The sequence below is a fragment of the Sturnira hondurensis genome, unplaced genomic scaffold (assembly GCF_014824575.4).
Source record: "Sturnira hondurensis isolate 20B ecotype Veracruz unplaced genomic scaffold, ASM1482457v3 Scaffold0014615, whole genome shotgun sequence".
Lineage (NCBI taxonomy): Eukaryota > Metazoa > Chordata > Mammalia > Chiroptera > Phyllostomidae > Sturnira > Sturnira hondurensis.
The window spans coordinates 988975-1007719 of NW_028087246.1; the positions used below are offsets into that span (position 1 = coordinate 988975).

Below are 18745 nucleotides of genomic sequence, written 5' to 3' on the forward strand. Positions count from 1 at the left end.
CCCTAACTGTAATAGGTTGCCTTCCCGGTTTCCCTTTTTAGAATTCTCCTTTGGTTGTTTCTTGTTATTTTTCAGGGTTTATAGCTGTAGTTAGTAGGGAAGAGCAAGGAGAAACAAATCTATGGCATCTTATCTAAACCAGAAGTCCTTGCTTCTTGTGTCAATATTTGACAGCATCTGAAGTGTATAAAGCAGCTTCACGTCACTTATGATTCCTATGAGTTGTCACAGAAATGGCTTTCCCACAGTGTAGGTTTCACACCCACGTGCTGTTTGGCCTTGTAACTTCAGTTTGAATTCATGAAGAAACTATCAAAAGAAAAAAGGAAAAAAAAACCCAGCCAGAAAGAGGGCACAGTTGGAGGGCAGTAGCAAATTACAAGCTCCATCTCCAGAGGGCTGCCTCTACTCAGCTCTGATCCAAAGTCATTTCCGAATGTGGCCCAGGGCTGCCGGATGTTTTGTTTTGTCAGGGGACGCCAGAAGTTTAATTTTTTTATGTGACCACTCCAATTTTTTTAATGTAAGCTACCAAGTTGAAATTTTTAAATACTGACAGGTCAAACAAAACATAAATCTGTGAGCCAGATCTAGCCCCCGGGCTTCCCATTCATTATAATCTCCCATACCTAGCATGTGCCTGACATTTGGTTAGTATTCAAAATATCTATTAAAATAAAGATCTAAGCAACTAACTGGATGGGCAATGGCAGTAACACGTATGCAATATAACTCAGAAATCCCGCATGTCACTACCCAAGAGACACTCTCCTGACCCACTCGCGGCAAAACCACACTCCCCGGTTAAACACACTGCCAGTGATTCAGGCAGAGGGAGCCTGGCACCGTCACGCCACCTCGTTCTTTGCCTGCGCATGCCTCCTCCACCGTGAGCTGCTTAGCTGGGGTCAGCTGTGTTTCATTCCATATCTGACTATGGCACTAGTATATGTAATTAAAAAATAAAACTGAATTATGCAAAACAACAGGATACAAAAACAATTGTCTTTGTTTCTGTGATAATTAAATACTTTGGAAAAACTAAGAAAGACTTCTTCAAAGCTTACTTGTGAATTAGATATGGGCATGACAACAATAAAAAACCAATGGGGTCCAAAACTACAAAAATCTAGGACTCAACATTAACATTGTTTCACCAATGCTTAAATTCTCACTCCACTCTAAATAACCCAAACTGGAAATCATACATGCCACATTACAAGTGTGGTTAAACAGAAAAAATAATGCAGACCATCAATACACATACCTACATGCAAAGAAAATGCCTTGGCCCTTTATCCAAAGACAGGCAAATGAAGACATATGTATATATTTAGAGTCATTTAAAAAATCTCTTTTTATGATATCCTGCTTCCTCTGACTATTCTGATTAGCTGACCAACTACAGTCCTAAGAGACCTCTGACAGGCAGCCCAGTGGACAGCCATTTGGACAAATGGAGAAAAGCTGTAGGCAATGACCTTTGCTGATCTTTGCAGTGACTTCTCTAGCACAGTGCTTGTGTCCTGTGGCATGGAGGTGCTCTCGTCTTTTGTAACTGGTGCACCGGCATCCTCTTTTCCTTGATTAAAAAAAGAAACAAAAAGAGAGAAAGGGAGGAATCAGTTATACACATATCCATTAGGCCTAATCTATTAGGCATAAAGACTCATGGGATTTTTAAATTCAGAACTACAAGAATTCTTGGATACCATTTTAACCCCCAAACTGCTCACTTTACAGAAACAGGAACCCAGGCCCCCAGTGGTCCGATGACTTGGCTAAGGTCAATCACATCACCAACTTGCCTTAATGCTCACACTCAGCAGGCCACACTGTACCTATTTAACATCATTCACATGCTCAGCATCACACATGTGGATGGCATCACACTAGCTTGAATTAAACTGAACTGCCTATATGTCAAAATGCCAAAATAACTAGATAGTAAATACTGCCCCTGCCCACAATGAAGAACAGTGATAGGTTAACTTATTATGCACATCTGCTGAAATAAAACAAAATCAAAATAAACGTTAACTTTTAAAAGTACTTTGGTATCAGCCATAACAAACAAAATGGTGGAAAATAGATTATATTTATTAAATAAAAAATAAAAATGCCAACCCTGATTTTCCTGGCTTTCTTAGTGACATTATATAAAGAGTAAAGTATTTAAAGTCTTTTAATGTTTAATTTCCCCTCTTTAAAAAAAACTTCCAAATGCACATTCACCCCAGAAACTGAGACCACGTCTCCCCAGTAAAGAGAGTTAGGTTCTGTACCGGAAGTACTAAAACCACTCATGAACAAAAGCAGCAAATTACACGCTTTCGAACAGCTAGTGCTTTGTGTTCCCGCGTGTCACGTTAGAGTGCCCCCACACCACAAAGTATCCTCAGCCACTTACACTGGAGCTTCTGGATTCTAAGGGTCACAACCAATTCAGGTGGGACCCACTCCAGAGGGCTGAGAGGCTTGTACTTATCATCATTTAGACATTACCAAGACTAGAACAAGTACATTCTTTTCAGAACCAGCTGCCTCTTAGCAAGGCCTCAGCTTAAAGCCAGCTTTTACCACTGTGGGCATCTCCTGGAAACACAGACCTGATCTGACCCTACTGGGGTTTAAGAATGGCCAACGGTTTGCTTTTCCATGTATGCTGAAATATACCTACCACCGTGCCCAGTGAAAGCAAAATTCTCATTGTTTTCCAAAATGAAAAAACAAACAAAAACTTTCCCATTGTTGATCACCCTGTTCATCAGTAAAACAGGGACAACATCCAAGTTCATCTTTTATCTTAGACCATAATTCAGAACTCCAAAATCACTGGCTACTTCCAGAACAACATCTCTTATACTCTTCATAAAAGAACCACACAAGTTGTTGATCTGTTCCATAACATATCTTGCCAGTGTTCTGCAGAACAAGGTATCAATTTGGGAAAGATTAGGAGCATGGAATTACTGTGAACAAGCACACTCTACCTAGTTATCTAATATCTGAGCTCTCAGTCTAAGAGCTGGCAGTCAACACAGGGTAATGAGGGTTTTATCCCAAATCCTGGGCATACAGCTTCCTGTGGTAGTCACTAATGGCTCCATCTTATGACTGCTGCTTTAAATCCCATCTAACAGAAAGCAAGTCTTCAGTTCCAAAGGTGATGCCAGGCTGCATCCAAAGAAAGAGGGCAAGCCACAGCAGTGGGCCTAGTCATGATGTTCCGATATCACACCTGAACGTGACCTTTTCAGGTTCTGTGTTCATAACAATGTCCTGGCAGAAATACAGCTAATAAGTTAACTAACAAATTAAACTAAGTTTTCAGCCCTGCGGGTGAGCATCACAGATGTATTCAATAAATATGAAGAAACACAATGCCAGGTTAGAAAGGTGAATCACCTTAATAGAACTGCCAACTTGATGAGAGAATCTACTGCATCGTTTAAGCACAAGATCATTTATTTATTCATGTATTCCACGTGTGTTGATTGAGAACTGGGCACTGAGGATTCAGTGGCGAATAAAAGAAATAGAGCCCCAGACCTTATAGAGCATATACCTTAATGTGGAAGTGAAATTCAATAAATAATCACTCAATAAACATAAAGTTGTAAGTTGTGATGAATGACAGGAAGGCAAAGTCCCCGAGGAAGGAGAGGAGAGGACATATGATTTACACCAAGAGGTCAGGGAGAGGCCCTGTGTGGAAGTGACATTTCACCTGAGACCACAAAGACGGTGTGTGTAGGAATGAGGAAGGGAACCAAAGCGGGGGAGGTGCTACTAGGGAAGAGGCAGAGGTGGGAAGGTCTTGTTACTTCCCAAGGAAAAGAGGGAAAAGAAGAGGAAAAGAAGAGCATTCGGCTGGAGCACAGTGAGCAAAAGCATGCATGACAGGTGAGAATAAGAGGCAGATGGAGTCAAATCAGGTGGAGCCTTCTAGGACTTAAGAATCCTGAATTTAAACCTAAACACAATAGGATGCTTGCTAAGAATTTTGTGCAAGAAAATGACGCTGCCCAAGGTGAGATCTGAGCAGGCTCATACCTGCAGTAGTGCAGACATTGGGGATAGTGCCTACATGCAAGCATTGGAGATGGAATTGAAAGGAATTGGTTTAAGATTTATTCTGGAGTTGATCTAATAGACCTTGGTGACAGTCTGATATGAGAGCTTAGGCTTATTTCCAGCTTTTTAGCCTCTGCAACTAGGATGATGAAGGAGGCATCATTATTGACATGGGAAAGACTAGAGAGTAAGGTGAAGCTCAAGAGTTCTGTTTCAGAGGTGGCTCAATTTGAGAGGTCAACTGTGAAAGCTTCAAGTGATAACGTTGGGGGACAGTTCAACATGAAGATCTGGGACTCAGAAAGAGAGGTCTGGGCTGTGGCTTTAAATACAATGTTTGTGCTGAGAACTTCCACAATTATTCATTCTTTCCAGCCCAAGCTGCAGGGAAGAGATTCGAACCCAAGCCTGCTGAACTAAGTTCATGAAGCTCTTCCACTGCTATGTGCTCAAGTGAGAAGTAAGGCACTGTCACTGTCACCGACACTGTCACTGGGAAGGAAGTAAAGGAACACTGCTGAGGAAGTGACTGGAGTTTGAGGGATGTACAGATGTTACAAAGAGAGATGGGGAAGTTGAAGGGCATTTCAGGTAAAGGCTGGTGCTCATGCAAAGGCCCAGAGCTGTGAGAGGGCCTGACACGGTAAAGGGGCAGTAAGAGATTTGCTGTAGCTACTGACAGGTCAAGGCCACAAGTGCTGGGCGGGCAGGGCCCAGGAAGGGGAGAGCAGCAAGGCTGACAGAGAGGTGGGATGGGGCCTGTGCCAGTGAATCTCGTTACTGCCCAACTGTTGATTCTCTTCTTTCATGATTAGCTGTGATGCTAGGCGGGGGCAACGAGAAAAGAAAAGGAATTGGGCAAAAGGGCGTTTCATTCCATCCAATTAAAAAAGTGACAGAATACAAGACAGAAAACTGTACTTGAACAAGAATGAAATTTAAAAAATAAATAAATAAAGGAGTGACAAACTCTGACAAATCTAAGCTTTTTCCATTTCTGAATGAGGGGCCACAGAAATTTACAATTTCCAGAGAAATTCAATGAAAATTGCAATTGTTTTTCATAAATGAAAACATTTCCCTTCAGATCTCTCAAACTCAATCAGCCAAGAAAACTTATTTCATGGGTCCCTGTCTCTCCAGTGAAACATACACAAGTCCTCACAGGGGCAGATGACATTCGTGTTATAGCCACTTGCTACGCTGAACATCTGCCAGGCACAGTGAGTGTCACTGGTCACTGTAGGACCTCCCATCTAGCCCCTGCCAGGGCCAAAGCGTGGGCACCAATGAGTCCCCTTCTTCACCAAATCCCCACCTGAACAAGCCTCTCCCTCTTTCTGAAATAAAGCTGATGAAACTGCATGGTGCCAGGGCGTTTCCACGGTGTGCCCATATGTGTTACGTCATGTGGTGCAGGCTGCAACTTCATACCACAGGTAAGGTGGGTACTGTCACCATAGTTTTACCAAGGAAACAGGATTATCGAACAGACAGAGCCAGTCAACAACTGTATGCAGCGACCCTGGTGCTGACCACGGTGATCTGCTCTCCACACAGGGAAGAATCAGAGCATCATGAAGAGAGCCATGGAAACCTACATCCAGATTCTGTGTAAGTGGTGATGGGACCCCTCGGGATGCTGGAGACAGCCCAGTCAGGGTCCTGACTGCCAGCGGAGTGGCAGGCACTGCAAATGACGCTGTCTCTGTCCTCAAAGAGCTCATGTGCTAGAAACGAAACAAAGAGGACAACAGTGATGGTACACGGTGTTGACGGTTTTCTAGTTTCACCTTGATATATCTAAGTGTGGGTTTTTTTTAAAACAATTCTACTGGCAGTCACTAGTTTTCATAAATCTGTAGTTTGGTACCTCAACTGCTCTGAAAAATCTCAGCCATTAACTTCCAATTTCTCCTTTGCTCATTCCTTTCTCACCTCTTTCTGTGACTCTAACTGAACTTGGATGTTCTCTATTCTCTCTGTGGTTTCTATTTGTCTCCACGGATAAATTTTTCTCTACGTCTTCCCGTTTGTTTTCTCTTCAGCTTTATCCACTTTTCTCTTAAATCCATCCACTGAGGTTTTTTTCTTTAAACTCAAATACACACTTTTCCTCATTCACTGAGTTTTTCATTTCATTACAGGTATGTTCATTTCTAGAAGTTTTATTTCATTCCTTTTCCAATTTGCTATGTCACATTTCACGGTTTCCTTTGCAGATACCTTCAGACTTATCTTTTATTTCTTAAAACACAGCTTTTCTATAGATGGCAATGATTCCAGCATCTGATGACGTTTATAAGAGGCTGTTTCTGTTGTTTACAGTTGCTGGTGCTTCTTTCCTTCGGATATGATTCCCTTGGTTGCTGGTCACTGAATAATTTGATGCCAAGGTTGAGAAAATTTTCCTTTTGAAAGAATGTCCATTTGATCTCGCCAGATACCTAAAGGTACTACCAGCCCTTAAACCCATTCCAGACTTGAGATTCCATGGATGACCAGTCAGGATGAATGTGGGCTACAATTCCAGCCACAGCTGGAACGTCTCAGGTCTGCCCTCACCCTGATGGAAGATAGCCATTTAGAATGCCAGCTTCACGTAAGGAGTCTGGGCTTTATTCGTGTTCCCCACAACTGCTGGTCAAACCTGCGATGCAGCCTGGGTTCTCCATTCCAATTTTAACCTGGTAATGCCTGTCAGCTCTGAGATGCTTTAAAAATAAGAGTTTGGGGGGGTTGTTTGTTTTTTACTTTTATCAAACTATTTCTGGTTGTTTCAGTGGGAAGGTGTGTGTCTGAATAACAGCCCACCATTACTACTAAGAGAACGTTCTTAGGACCTTTTTATTTCTTTGTATTTTAGAAGTGTTTTTCAGGTGGCAGTGTAAAGCACAGTTGGGGATCAGTGACAGGGGCAAGGTCAGGAGAGGGGCACTAGGGATCCAAACAAGAAACGCAACAGGGAGACGGTATGGAAGCTGCACTGGTAGTGCCCAGTGCTACATTAAGGCAGAAGCACAAGAGATGGAGAGAAGAGGCAGGTAGTCGGACATTTATTTTTCTCAACAACCCCATGAGGGAAGTACTACTATTCTGATGTTCAGAGAACAGCAATCAGCAGATCAAAGCGGTAAAGTAACACATCCCAGGGTTCATCCAAGCAGATATGGTTTGGAGAGGGCAGTCATACCCAGTATAACTCCACATCCAAACTCTTCCCACCACAGCAGGGTGAGATCTGGAGGGAAGACCGGTGCACGTCAGAGGGTTCCAGAAGGGATAGGAGTGTTGCTGACAGTTTTATAATTCAGTTATAGGCAGACATTGAAGGATTTTAAATTTTAGAAGATGCCAAGTGACGAATAACTCTTATATAATTTCACTGTGTGTACCCACAGAGTAAGTTACAATAAAAGCATAAACTTCAGAGTCACCAGACCTAAATTCAAAACTATGTGGCTTCGCACCAGTTATTCCTTCCCTTTGGATTTCCTCCTTTGTGAATCAGGGACAGTTTATGTGAGTCCTGTTTACATGTAGGGCTCTGGCACAAAGTACATGACCAAAACTTGTTATATGTTATTAATGCTATTGTTATTAGCTCTTGCAGTAAATTTTGAATAAATCCAACCCTATTGCCCTCAGCACAACTGAACAGGACTGGTGTATAGAACAATGGCTATATTATAAAATGGGTCACATTTCATCATCTGTCAAATGTAACCCATTTACAGGGTTAATGGGAAGATCAAATGAAATCAATTTTACAGAAGTGCCACAGTGGCGAGAACACTGTAAGCACGCAATAACTGCTACGTAATATACACACTTAACTCATGCACACTTTCCTGTATGGCTGGCACATTCTGTCTGAAGTAAGAAGAGGCAAGAAACGGCACTCTCTAGAGAGGGAGAGACCAGGTCAACACACGGAGTCTGGATTTATTCCAAAGGCAATGGAGAGGTACAGAAGAAACTAGGCAGGAGACTAACACAATTTGCACTGGTTGTTACACGGGGAACAGATTTAGGAGAAGTGAGACTGGAGGCAGAAAGGCCAGTTAGCAGGTTGCAATAAACCAGACAAGTGGCAAACCTGACAGGATTGTTTAGATGCTAGAGGGGAACTGGAGGTGGTGATGGTTATACCGGGTACAGTAAGCAATGGGGAAAACTGCCTCGTTTCCTCATTGCTGAAATTCTCAGACTATGTTCCCTGACCAGCAGCATCATCACCTGGGAATCTCAAGGGGATGGAAGTTCAGTTGGGACCTAGTAAGTGCGAGGTGTTAGAGAAAAAACGAAGGCGTCATCTATGTACAGAGGGCAGGGGAGTAAGTGAACCGGCCCCTCAGAAGTGGTTCAGAATTAGAAAGGCAGCAAGCGTAGGACAGAACCATAGGAACACCAATATTTAAGAAAGCACAAGCTGAAAAGTCTGTAAGGAGAGTGAGGCATGGTCAGAAACATAAGAGAAAAATTAGGCTAATGTGGGGTCAGAGAAGCAAAGAAAAGCAAGTGATTCGATAGGAAACGCATGGTCAGCAGTGTGGCCTCAGTGGCAAGTTAACAGGTGACCCTACTGAGACTGATTCTGAAGGAAGAAATGAAATGAAGTCAGAATGATGTGCACGGGGAACCGAGTGGGGAGGTGGACTGCAGGGAAGAGGGCGTGAACTAGGCTCCGGAAGTCCAGCTGTGAAGGAGTGGAATGATACAGGGTGGTAGCTCCAGAGAGAGAGAGACAAGGTTTCCATTATTTTATTTTTTTAAGATAAGGGAGGCTTGGACACGGTTCATTGCTGATGGGAAGAAACCACTAAAGAAGGTGCGGTCACAGAGGGCATAATTAGGAAAGGGAGAGGTCCCTGGGTAGGAAGGGATGGGATCCAGAACCCAGGGGAAAGGACTGACTTCAGGCAGAAGAACAGAAAGAGGCCAACTTCATTGTATCAAAGTAAATGGAGGAGGGGACAAGTCTGGACACAAGCCACTTGTAAGTCTGCTGGCTAAAAGCTGAGGGGCACAAGGAGGCAGCTGTTGTTTTCTCTGAAACACAGGAGCCAAACTCGCCTGTTGGAAAGTGCTAGGGGAGACGGAGGATACGCACTACATTCAGAACTGGGTTCCTCAATCACAGGTGAGCATCAAATGCAAATGGCAACTCAGCACAGAAGCTGAACACGCCAAGTGCAGTTATGTGATTTATTTAATAGTCTCCAATAATCCAAAAAGGGAGGCAGAGAGTATCATGCCAATTTTAGAGATAAAGGAAATGGGGGTCACAAAGGTCAAACAGCATGCTTGCCCGTGGTTACCAGCTGGAAAATGACGTGGACAGGAATCAAACCAGAATCTCATGAATGCCAACATCTCAGTCTCTTCGCATGATGCCACTCAACCTTGAAGATCTGAAAGGGATGGATGCACATGAGAATGGAAAAGAGCCCACGACTTTGGAGAGACCTGCCTGAGTGATGAGGTGCAGGGAGAAGCCAATCAACCCTGGGGTACATTTCAATTTGAGGTGACAATGAAATAAAAGCATGATGAAGTCGTCTAACGAAACTGGAGACATAATTATACATCTTGTAGATTGGAAATATGAATTAAGATGATAACATTTTCTGAGTAGACAAACGTGTAGGGACTGGAAAGAGATGACTTAATATATTAAGAGTAACAGGATGAACAAAAGAAGGAAAACTAATATTCAGGCATTAAAAGAAAAAAGTTCCCTTTGCTACTCAATTATCCTGCCCTGTTCAANAAGTTGTCTCTAACAAAACTGGAGACATAATTATACATCTTGTAGATTGGAAATATGAATTAAGATGATAACATTTTCTGAGTAGACAAACGTGTAGGGACTGGAAAGAGATGACTTAATATATTAAGAGTAACAGGATGAACAAAAGAAGGAAAACTAATATTCAGGCATTAAAAGAAAAAAGTTCCCTTTGCTACTCAATTATCCTGCCCTGTTCAAACTTACAAACCAGTGAGAGATAAAGGAGGGAGGTGCTCTTTGTGGCCGGACTCGGTCGCCCCTCTCATCAGGCTGACCATGCAGATGCCTTCGGTTCCTAAGTGGGAGTCAAGGCCTGGACTGCATGGCTTTCAGGCCCGGGCCCAAGTCCCCCACAGGGTCGTGTTCTCAGAGGGCGCTTTGCACTGATTCCCGTTGCCAGCTGTTAACTCTATTAAGTACATCATCAACACCCTCCTGCTTTTCTCGGAGCACTCTCTGCTCCAAATCTTTCTCTTGCCCAGGAGAAACCACTTTTAAATTTCTCTCTACTAAAACTTTAATTGGTTTTTAGCCTCATGGCTCCCAAAAGACCCAAAAGTAGGCACACACACTTACATGCTCCCATCTCTAGCTCTAACTTACTGATTCTGCAGCTTTCCCAACAAATGATGATTCCTCCAAGTTTAAGTTGACCTCAGTGAGTTTTACTTAAAAAAGGCCAAGCATCACACATTACAACACCAGAAACAGCATTTACTAAAATCAAACTGGTGTTGCTTTACCTGCCTTCCAAGAACTAGCTATTTACCAAAACTACAAAAAATGAAAAAGGTGCTAAGCTACCACAGAGTTAAGAATGGCCTCAAAGCTTGGGAAGCTGGACTAGCAGGGTTCTGCCATGTTTTGAGTTTGCAATCCCCCACATATCAAACATGCATTATATCTTTCCTATATTCCAAGACTCTTACAGCACACGTGATACCTCATCCTGCTGAACATCAGCAGGGATAATGAGATCCAGCCCACTGCCTGGGTGAAACAAACAAATACAAAATGAAAACATCACTTCTGCAAGAGCCGGTCCTCTTTATCAATTCATTTGCTGCCACCTAATAATAGCAGGACCACAAAGTGACGGTGACCAGACCAAAAAACAAAAAGAGTTTAAAGAAGTTGATTTTTATTGACTGAATCACTCCTGAGGTCCACAGGCCCCCTAGGAAAGAGATCAATGCACTGATCCAAAACAGCTAACGTCTGAAGCATCTTTGATGGAAAATTGCTTTTCCTTAATAAGGTAACAAGTCTAGCTTTACATGCAAATCAGACTAAGGCAAATCACTCCACCCAGGTTATAGAGACATGGATGAGTCATTGCTTTTGATGCCAAATTGGCAAATCTGAAGGCTTTATAATGGATCTTTTGTGGCTTCGGTGGAGAAAAAAAACTCAGGTGTTAATCAGGAGAGTGACTAGATTTGTCCTTCTTCAGATTCAAACAAGGGAAGCGGTGGTTGAGGGGGGGGAGTCTTTTGTACAATATTTGTGAACACAAGACTGTTCCAGAAGTTGCAAGTGGATGAAAGATGAGCAAAAAGTTATGTGAAGAAAATAAAAAATACTCAACTATAACATCAGTCATAGGCTATAAAAAGAAAAACAGAAAGTACCTCCGAAGAGCCACAGAAAGGACAGACCATACTTTTAGTTGGAAAAAGTCAGTAAAGGCTTGCAGGAGAAACATCTTGGGGTGAGCAGACTCTAAGATGGCCCTCAGTGATCCCCACACTTCTGAGTCCTCACACCCTTGTATAATCGCCTCCCTTCACATGTGAAAAGGACTTGTATCTTGCTTCTAATCAACTAAATATGGAAAAGATGATAGGATGTCATTCCCAGAATTAGGTACATTAAGGCTATAACTTCAGCCTGCATAGCAGACGCTGTCCGTTGCTAGACCTGACGAAGCCAGCTGCCACGGAGCGTGGCCCAGGCAGCAAGGAGCGGAGGGGCCTCGGCCCCACAGCCAGCAAGGAAGTGAGGTCTTCCGTCCAAAAGCCCATAAAGAATTAAGTCTGGCCCACAACCACATGATCTTAGAAGCAGATCCTTCCTGAGTCGAACCTTCAGATGAGCGCCACCTTGTCTGCAGACACCTCCTGAGAAACCCTGAGGCAGAGAACCCAGCTGGCCCGACTAAAGGGAAACTGTTTCCTTCCTCTGCTCACATGTGGGACACCACATGTATGGGTTTTCCACACTAAGGAACGCTCCCATTCTCTTCAGGATCCACCTGGATGTCCTACAAGTAGCTCAATTCTGACACTAAATACTCAGGGTTAGCACAGCCCTGCAGGTGAAGGACTTAGTCCCACAACCCTGCCCCTACCTTCAGACACCAAATGCAAGTAATGTGTCTCTAAGTTATCCAGACTTCTGAGTTTGGCTACAAGCTGGGGTGGGGTTCCTATGGCCTCTTCCTCAGGTTCAATAATTCTGCAATAGCTCACAGAACTCAGCCAACACATAACTTACATTTACTGATTTTACAAAGAACAAGATAAAAGACAGATGGACAACGAGACGAAGAAACACACAGGCTGAGGTCTTCAAGGGTCCTGAGCACAGGAGCTTCTGTCCCTGTGGGCAGAGGTGTGCCACCCGCCCAGCACACGGACGAATCGGCCAGCCCACAGGCTCTCCAATCCCCAGAGCGCTAAGCTTTTTATGAAATCATACAGGAATGACCAATGTCATCATGTAGCCACGACCAGTGACTAACTCCATCTCCAGCCCTTCTCCCCTCCCTGGAAAATGAAGGGTGAGGCTGCAAATTTCCAGCTTCTAATCATGGCTTGGTCTTTCAGGTGACCAGCCTCCACCCTGAGGCTGTCTAGGAGTCCACCTTGCAGTGCCTCATGCAACAATAGATGCACCTATCACTCAGGAAATAACTAGGGTTTTGGGAACTGTGTCAGGAACCAGGGTCAAAGACCAAATGTTAGAACAAAAGATGCTCCTAGCACTCCTATCACTCAGGAAATTACAAGGTTTCAGGAGCTCTATGTCAGGAACTGGGGGCAGATGCCAAATACACATTTCTTATTACATTACAGTAACACACATAAAATGCAAGATAACAAATGTGTTGTTTTAAACCACTACACCTGTGGCACAGCCATAGATAATTAATGTACATGTAAAAAGACAGTTGGCATTTTAAGACTGGAGGAATCCTCACAGGAGGAGATGAGAAATCAGGCAGCATTCATGGCAGGGAGGAGGAGGCACGGAGGCACAAAGGCAGAAGAGGGAAGGGAGTGCTTAGGAACAATACAAAGTCTGGTGTGACTGGACCCAGATCCGAACGGGCAGGTGCAGGAACACAGGCCGGAGAGGCAGGCAGGGGAGCCCCGGTGGGCAGGGGAGGCCAAGGAGAGCCCTGAGAGCTCATCGCTGACATCGTGTGGTCTGAACGCCTCCGGGGGAAGATTCACTCGACACTTGCTGCCTCGAGAGACAACAAGCTTCAAAAAATGATTTGGAAACTGTCCATAGTAGAATGTCATGCGTTCTCCTTTTTAAGATACTTTCCCTTCCATTACCTCATTTGATTTATGCAAGAGCCTATGAAGAAGCCCAGGCAAGTATTTATTATAAAGGGGTTTTTGTTTTTGTTATTGTTTTTACAGAAAAGGAATATGAGGCACTAAGAGTCAAGATTGACTGGCAAAAGCTCCCGTTCAGCACTTTTCCCGACGGAGAGTGCTGCCACGCTTTGTTGGATCCCCTTTCCTGGCGTCCATTAAAACGGATCTAGCCAGACAGCTTTGGATCCTGGCCTGTGGATTCCCACCTGGGACAGAAGGTGCAGTGAGGCCAGGGTGGACAGCAGAGTCAAGAGTTAAAGTCTTGACTGCAGACGCTAGTATCACAGGGGCTTTGAAATATGAGGGTGGAAAGGAGGGTTAGAGCAGAAGTCAAGTCTATCGAGTTCAAACTCAATTGCAGCTTCTGGCTCAAACAAATGAGTCAAAGCTTCAGGGAATGGCCAAAAGGGGGCAAGCTAACTGGGAGCAGAAATGAGAGACTTCACACTGTAGCTGAACTTTCACTCAGGAAGCAGCTAGAAAAAGGGTGTGCAGGAGTGAGAGGCTGCTTCCACTTAAAGGATATAGATAACTCGATCACTTCTTAGGTCTGGGTTTTTTGAACTAATATTAGAAAACCAGGGTCAATTTTCTACTGTAAAATGTTAAATGAGATCTGTCCTTAATGATGGACATTCTATACCCAGAGCAGGACAGCTGTCAGTTCCCTGTCCCCATCCACAGCCACACAACCCAGGTTTTGTTTTTGTTTTCCCCAGCAGGTTGAGTTGGAATCTGCAACATTACTATTTGTTGGGCAACGATTTCCTATGACATGTTTCTGCATGACCAGAAAAATCTAGTTCTTTAGGGAGAATGAGAATTACTTAAAGTGATTCAAAGGGGAAATCAATGTCATTAAGATGAATCTACAGGCACGTAATTCTGAACAGTGGCAATAAAAGGGTCTCTAACAAAGAAAGAAAAAAATACATGAACCCTTAAGGAAGCTGGTTAAATGCTTAGAATTATTTTTTAAGGCTTCATCACTCCACTGAGGAAACTTGACATGTGCTCACTGAAGGGATGAACTGGGAAGACCCACCTGACAGGGCCTATCTCTCCTGCGGCCTGAAGACCTGGAAACTAACTGCACAGGCCGCAGTGCTCAGAGGCCTGGACAGAGGCAGGTGGGATGAGGACACGCACCGTCCCATCTACAGTTGATTCTGTTCGCCAGCTCAACAAAAACCAAACTGAACTCTCCTCCTTCAATCTGTCCTTCCAGAATAATGTTTAAATGCAAAAGAGAGAGGGGCCTTCCTGAATGAAGGTTGATTTGAAATAATGGTAAGAATTAGCCCTTTTAAATGAAAATAATCCTTAATCACTTGATACCCTTGAAAGAGAGGCATTCCTTCTTAGCACTATATACTCTTCTGTTAGCTCTTGTACAACACTCTCAAAATCTTCATCAGAGTGACTTTCCAATGCCCACCCTTCTCCCCGAATCTTCCATATCAACCAGCTTGTGCCTTGGTTTTATGAGACAATGGCTACTTCATGTGATGCCAACCACGAGCCATGTACTTGATAATCTCATTGGTTTCCCATGGCTTCAATTGATAATGTTCAGATCTGTAACTCTCACCATCACTCCTCCGAGTCTACACCTCTGTTTCCGATTGCCTACTGGATGTCACGACTTCAATGTTCCCTGGGTAACTCAAATCCAACATATCATCAGAACCCAAATTCCTAGTCCTTCCTACCCTTGGTCTTCTTTTCTCATTTAAGAATGCCAGCGCCTGCCCTGATCAGTGTGGCTCAGTGGGTTGAACACAGTCCGCAAACTGAAAGGTTACTGATTTGATTCCTGGTCCGGGCACACACCTGGGCTGCGGGCCAATTCCGCAACTGGGGGTGCGCAAGAGGCAACTGTTCAATGTTTCTCTCTCACATCGATATCTGTCTCTCTCTCTTTCTCCTTCCCCCACCTCTCTCTAAAAATAAACTTTAAAAAGCTTTTAAAAAAAGGAATGCCAGCATCTATGCAGTTGCTAACCTAGGTGTCAAATTCTTCTTATCCAAATGTTCCTCGGCCTTAGTCCCACATCGGACCGCTACTCAACTCTGTCAGCTCTAGCTCTGACAGCTTGGGACTCTAGCCCCCTTGCATTCCAGCTGCTGCTGCTCTCAGTCAGGGCTTTGAGCACGTCTAGTCTTACATGGTTCTATGCCATGTCCTAATTTTCCCCTTCTTTCTTTTTTTTCAATATATTTTATTGATTATGCTATTATAGTTGTCCCAATTTTTCCTCCATTGCCCCCCTCCACCTAGTACACCCCATTTCCTCTGGCAATCCCACAGTCCCTGTCCATGGGCCGTGCATGTAAGTCCCTTGGCTTCTCCATTTCCTATACTGTTCTTAACCTCCCCCTACCTATTTCGTACATACCAATTTGCACTTCTTAATCCCTGCACCTTTCTCCTATTCTCCCTTTCCCCCTCCCAACTAATAACCCTCCAAATGATGTCCATATCAATGTCTCTCTTTCTGGTCTGTTTGTTTGCTTAGTTTGTTTTTTAGATTCAGTTGTTGAGGGTTGTGAATTTATTGCCATTTTATGTTCATAGTTTTGATCTTCTTTTTCTTAAATAAGAAAAAGTCCCTTTAACATTTCATAGAATAATGGCTTGGTGATGATGAACTCCTTAAGCTTTTCCTTGTCTGGGAAGCACTTTATCTGCCCTTCCATCCTAAATGATAGCTTTGCTGGATACAGTAATCTAGGCTGTAGGTCCTTGCTTGAATACTTCTTGCCAGTCCCTTCTAGCCTGCAAAGTTCCTTCTGAGAGCTCAGCTGACAGTCTGATGGGAACTTCTTCATAGGTAACTCTGCTTTTCTCTTGCTGCTTTTAAGATTTTCTCTTTATCTTTAACCTTTGGCTTTTTAATTATGATGTCTCTTGTACTCGTCTTCGGGTCTATCTTGTTTGGGACTCTCTGTGCTTCCTGAACTTGTATATCTATTTTCCTTCACCAAATTAGAGAATTTTTCTTTCATTATTGTTTTAAATAAGTTTTCAATTTCTTACTCTTCCTCTTCTCCTTCCAGCACCCCTAAGATTTGAATGCTGGTATGTTTGAAATCGTCCCAGAGGATCCTTAGCCTATTCTTGTTTTTCTGGATTCTTTTTTTTTCTTGCTTTTCTGATTGAATGTTCTTTTTCCCTTATGATCGAAATCATTGATTTGATTCTCAACTTCATCCTCTCCACTGTTGATACCCTATAAGTCTTTCTTTATTTCACTTGATGTAACTTTCATTTCTGCCTAGATTTTTTATGGGGTTAAACTACCCAATGAGTTCTTTGAGCATCTCCATTTTGTTTAGTTCTTTTTCTGGAGTTTTGTTCTGTTCTTTCATTTGGGACATATCTCTTTGCCTCCTCGTTTTGGCAGCCTCCCCGTGTTTGTTTGCATGTATTAGGTAGAGCTGCTTTGACTCCCTGTCTTAGTAGCGTGGCTTATTGTAGAAAAGCACACACCATAATTCGGATGGGGCAGGGCCTTAGGGAATCACCAGAGCAGCTCAATCCCTGTCAACTAGGTTAATGGAGTCTTAAATATGGTGTCACCACTCTGTATGGGGGAGGGCTCTGTGTGGAGGAGGGCTCAGAAAAGGGACAAGGGCCACTGCCTGGCCTCTGGAGTTTTGTCTAGGAGGAGGCTGTCCCCCAGCACGCACCCTAATGCCAGACACTTCAGCTTCTCCCTATATGCCACGGTGCCCTTCTAGCTGCTTTCCTAGTACTGGAGCCCAGAGGGAGTGAGTCTGCATAAGTCCTAAGTCTATTGTGAGCCCTTTAGCAGGAGATGCCTAAGAATCCCACAGTTTCTTCCACTATTGCAACCCCCATTGGTTTTACAGCCAGAGGTCATGGGAACTTATCTTCCTGGCACAGGAACCCTGGGCTGAATGGCCTAGTGTGGGGCTGGGATCCCTCACTCCCAAGGTATCCCTCTTGGTTTTTATCCACCGCACATAGGTGTGGGACTACCTGTGCATGTCTCCATGTCTCTGCATATCTACCCTCACTACCTGTCTGAATGAATGTGACTTCTTTAATTCTTCAGTTGTCAAACTTCCATACAGCTCAATTTTCTAACACTTCTGGGTGATAGCTGCTTTGTAATCTAGGTGTAATTTTTGCTGTAGTTGTGCAAGGAGGTGAGTCATGTTTATCTACACCTCCAAATTGACTGGAAGCTATCCCTTCTTTCTCATAATTGGTCTCCTTTCCTTAACAACTTTGGATGATTTTTGGATCCCGGATTCTTAGATGACACAGGTGTCTCAGCAACCAAATAACTGGACAAAATGTCACCAGAGCCTACTTTTCTAGCTTCCCTTCCAGTATCCCCACTATGCATCCTGTACTATTTCCACTGTATATATTCCTCTACCTACCATCCACCTCTGTGTCCCTGTTCATACCAAAATTATGAAGTCTGTCCAGAAGGTATCCAGCCATGTAATATGAAAAATAGAGACATTTATTGAAGATACAAAATACAAGAAACACTGTACATAGGACAATGACACCTCAGTCCCCTTCAAAGTAGGTATAATGGGACCTCACACAGTTCCAATCACCATTAGCTGCCCCATCATATTTTCTTAATCTCAACAACAATCTGGAATCTCTTCCCTTTCAAAGGTGATTTTAGTTTTAGGAAAAGCCAGAAGTCACAAAGTTTCAAGTCTGGGTTGTAGGGGGGCTAAGTCACCTGGGTGACTTGATGTTTCACAAAGAAACTCTGCGTGAAACATGATGCATGAGCAGGTGCGTTGTTGTGATGAAGCTGCCAATCACCAGTTGCCCATGGCTGCAGCCTTCTGAATCATTTGAATAGTTTCTACCAAGGAATGTTCAAGCTTCACGCAAAATTTGATGCAGATTCATTGCTCTATTCGCTAAGTCATTTCGAATGTGAAGGCCACACAGTACACATGCTCTCTCAACGACATCTACCGCCCCCACTGACCAGTACAGCAAAGTTGTCACTGTTCACACATGAGCATTCCAGTCCACTCTCCTTGACTGCCAGGTTACATTTATGCCATGCAAACCATTCTCATTACATTAACAATGGCTGGGCTTTTTCTGGACAGACCTCTAGTATTTTTCACCCTTCTTCACCTGACAAACCCTACTCATCCTTCAAGGCCCAGAGAACAAGTTGTCTTTTTTTCTCTCCCTTTTCTCTCCTCCTCCTTTCACCTTCTCCCCCTTCCTCTCTGTATGGCCCTTCCG

At 43.6% G+C, this 18745-nt stretch overlaps 1 protein-coding gene across 4 annotated transcripts in view; it reads right to left on the reverse strand.

The window, feature by feature from the left end:
* Positions 1 to 18745, reverse strand: part of DIS3L2 (DIS3 like 3'-5' exoribonuclease 2) — a 279723-nt gene that overhangs the window by 172583 nt on the left and 88395 nt on the right. For all 4 annotated transcript variants that reach the window (XM_037063524.1, XM_037063522.1, XM_037063521.1 and 1 more), the window contains exon 7: positions 1482 to 1582. In XM_037063524.1, the coding sequence (XP_036919419.1) occupies positions 1482 to 1582 (101 nt within the window). The remainder of the gene's footprint in view (positions 1 to 1481; positions 1583 to 18745) is intronic.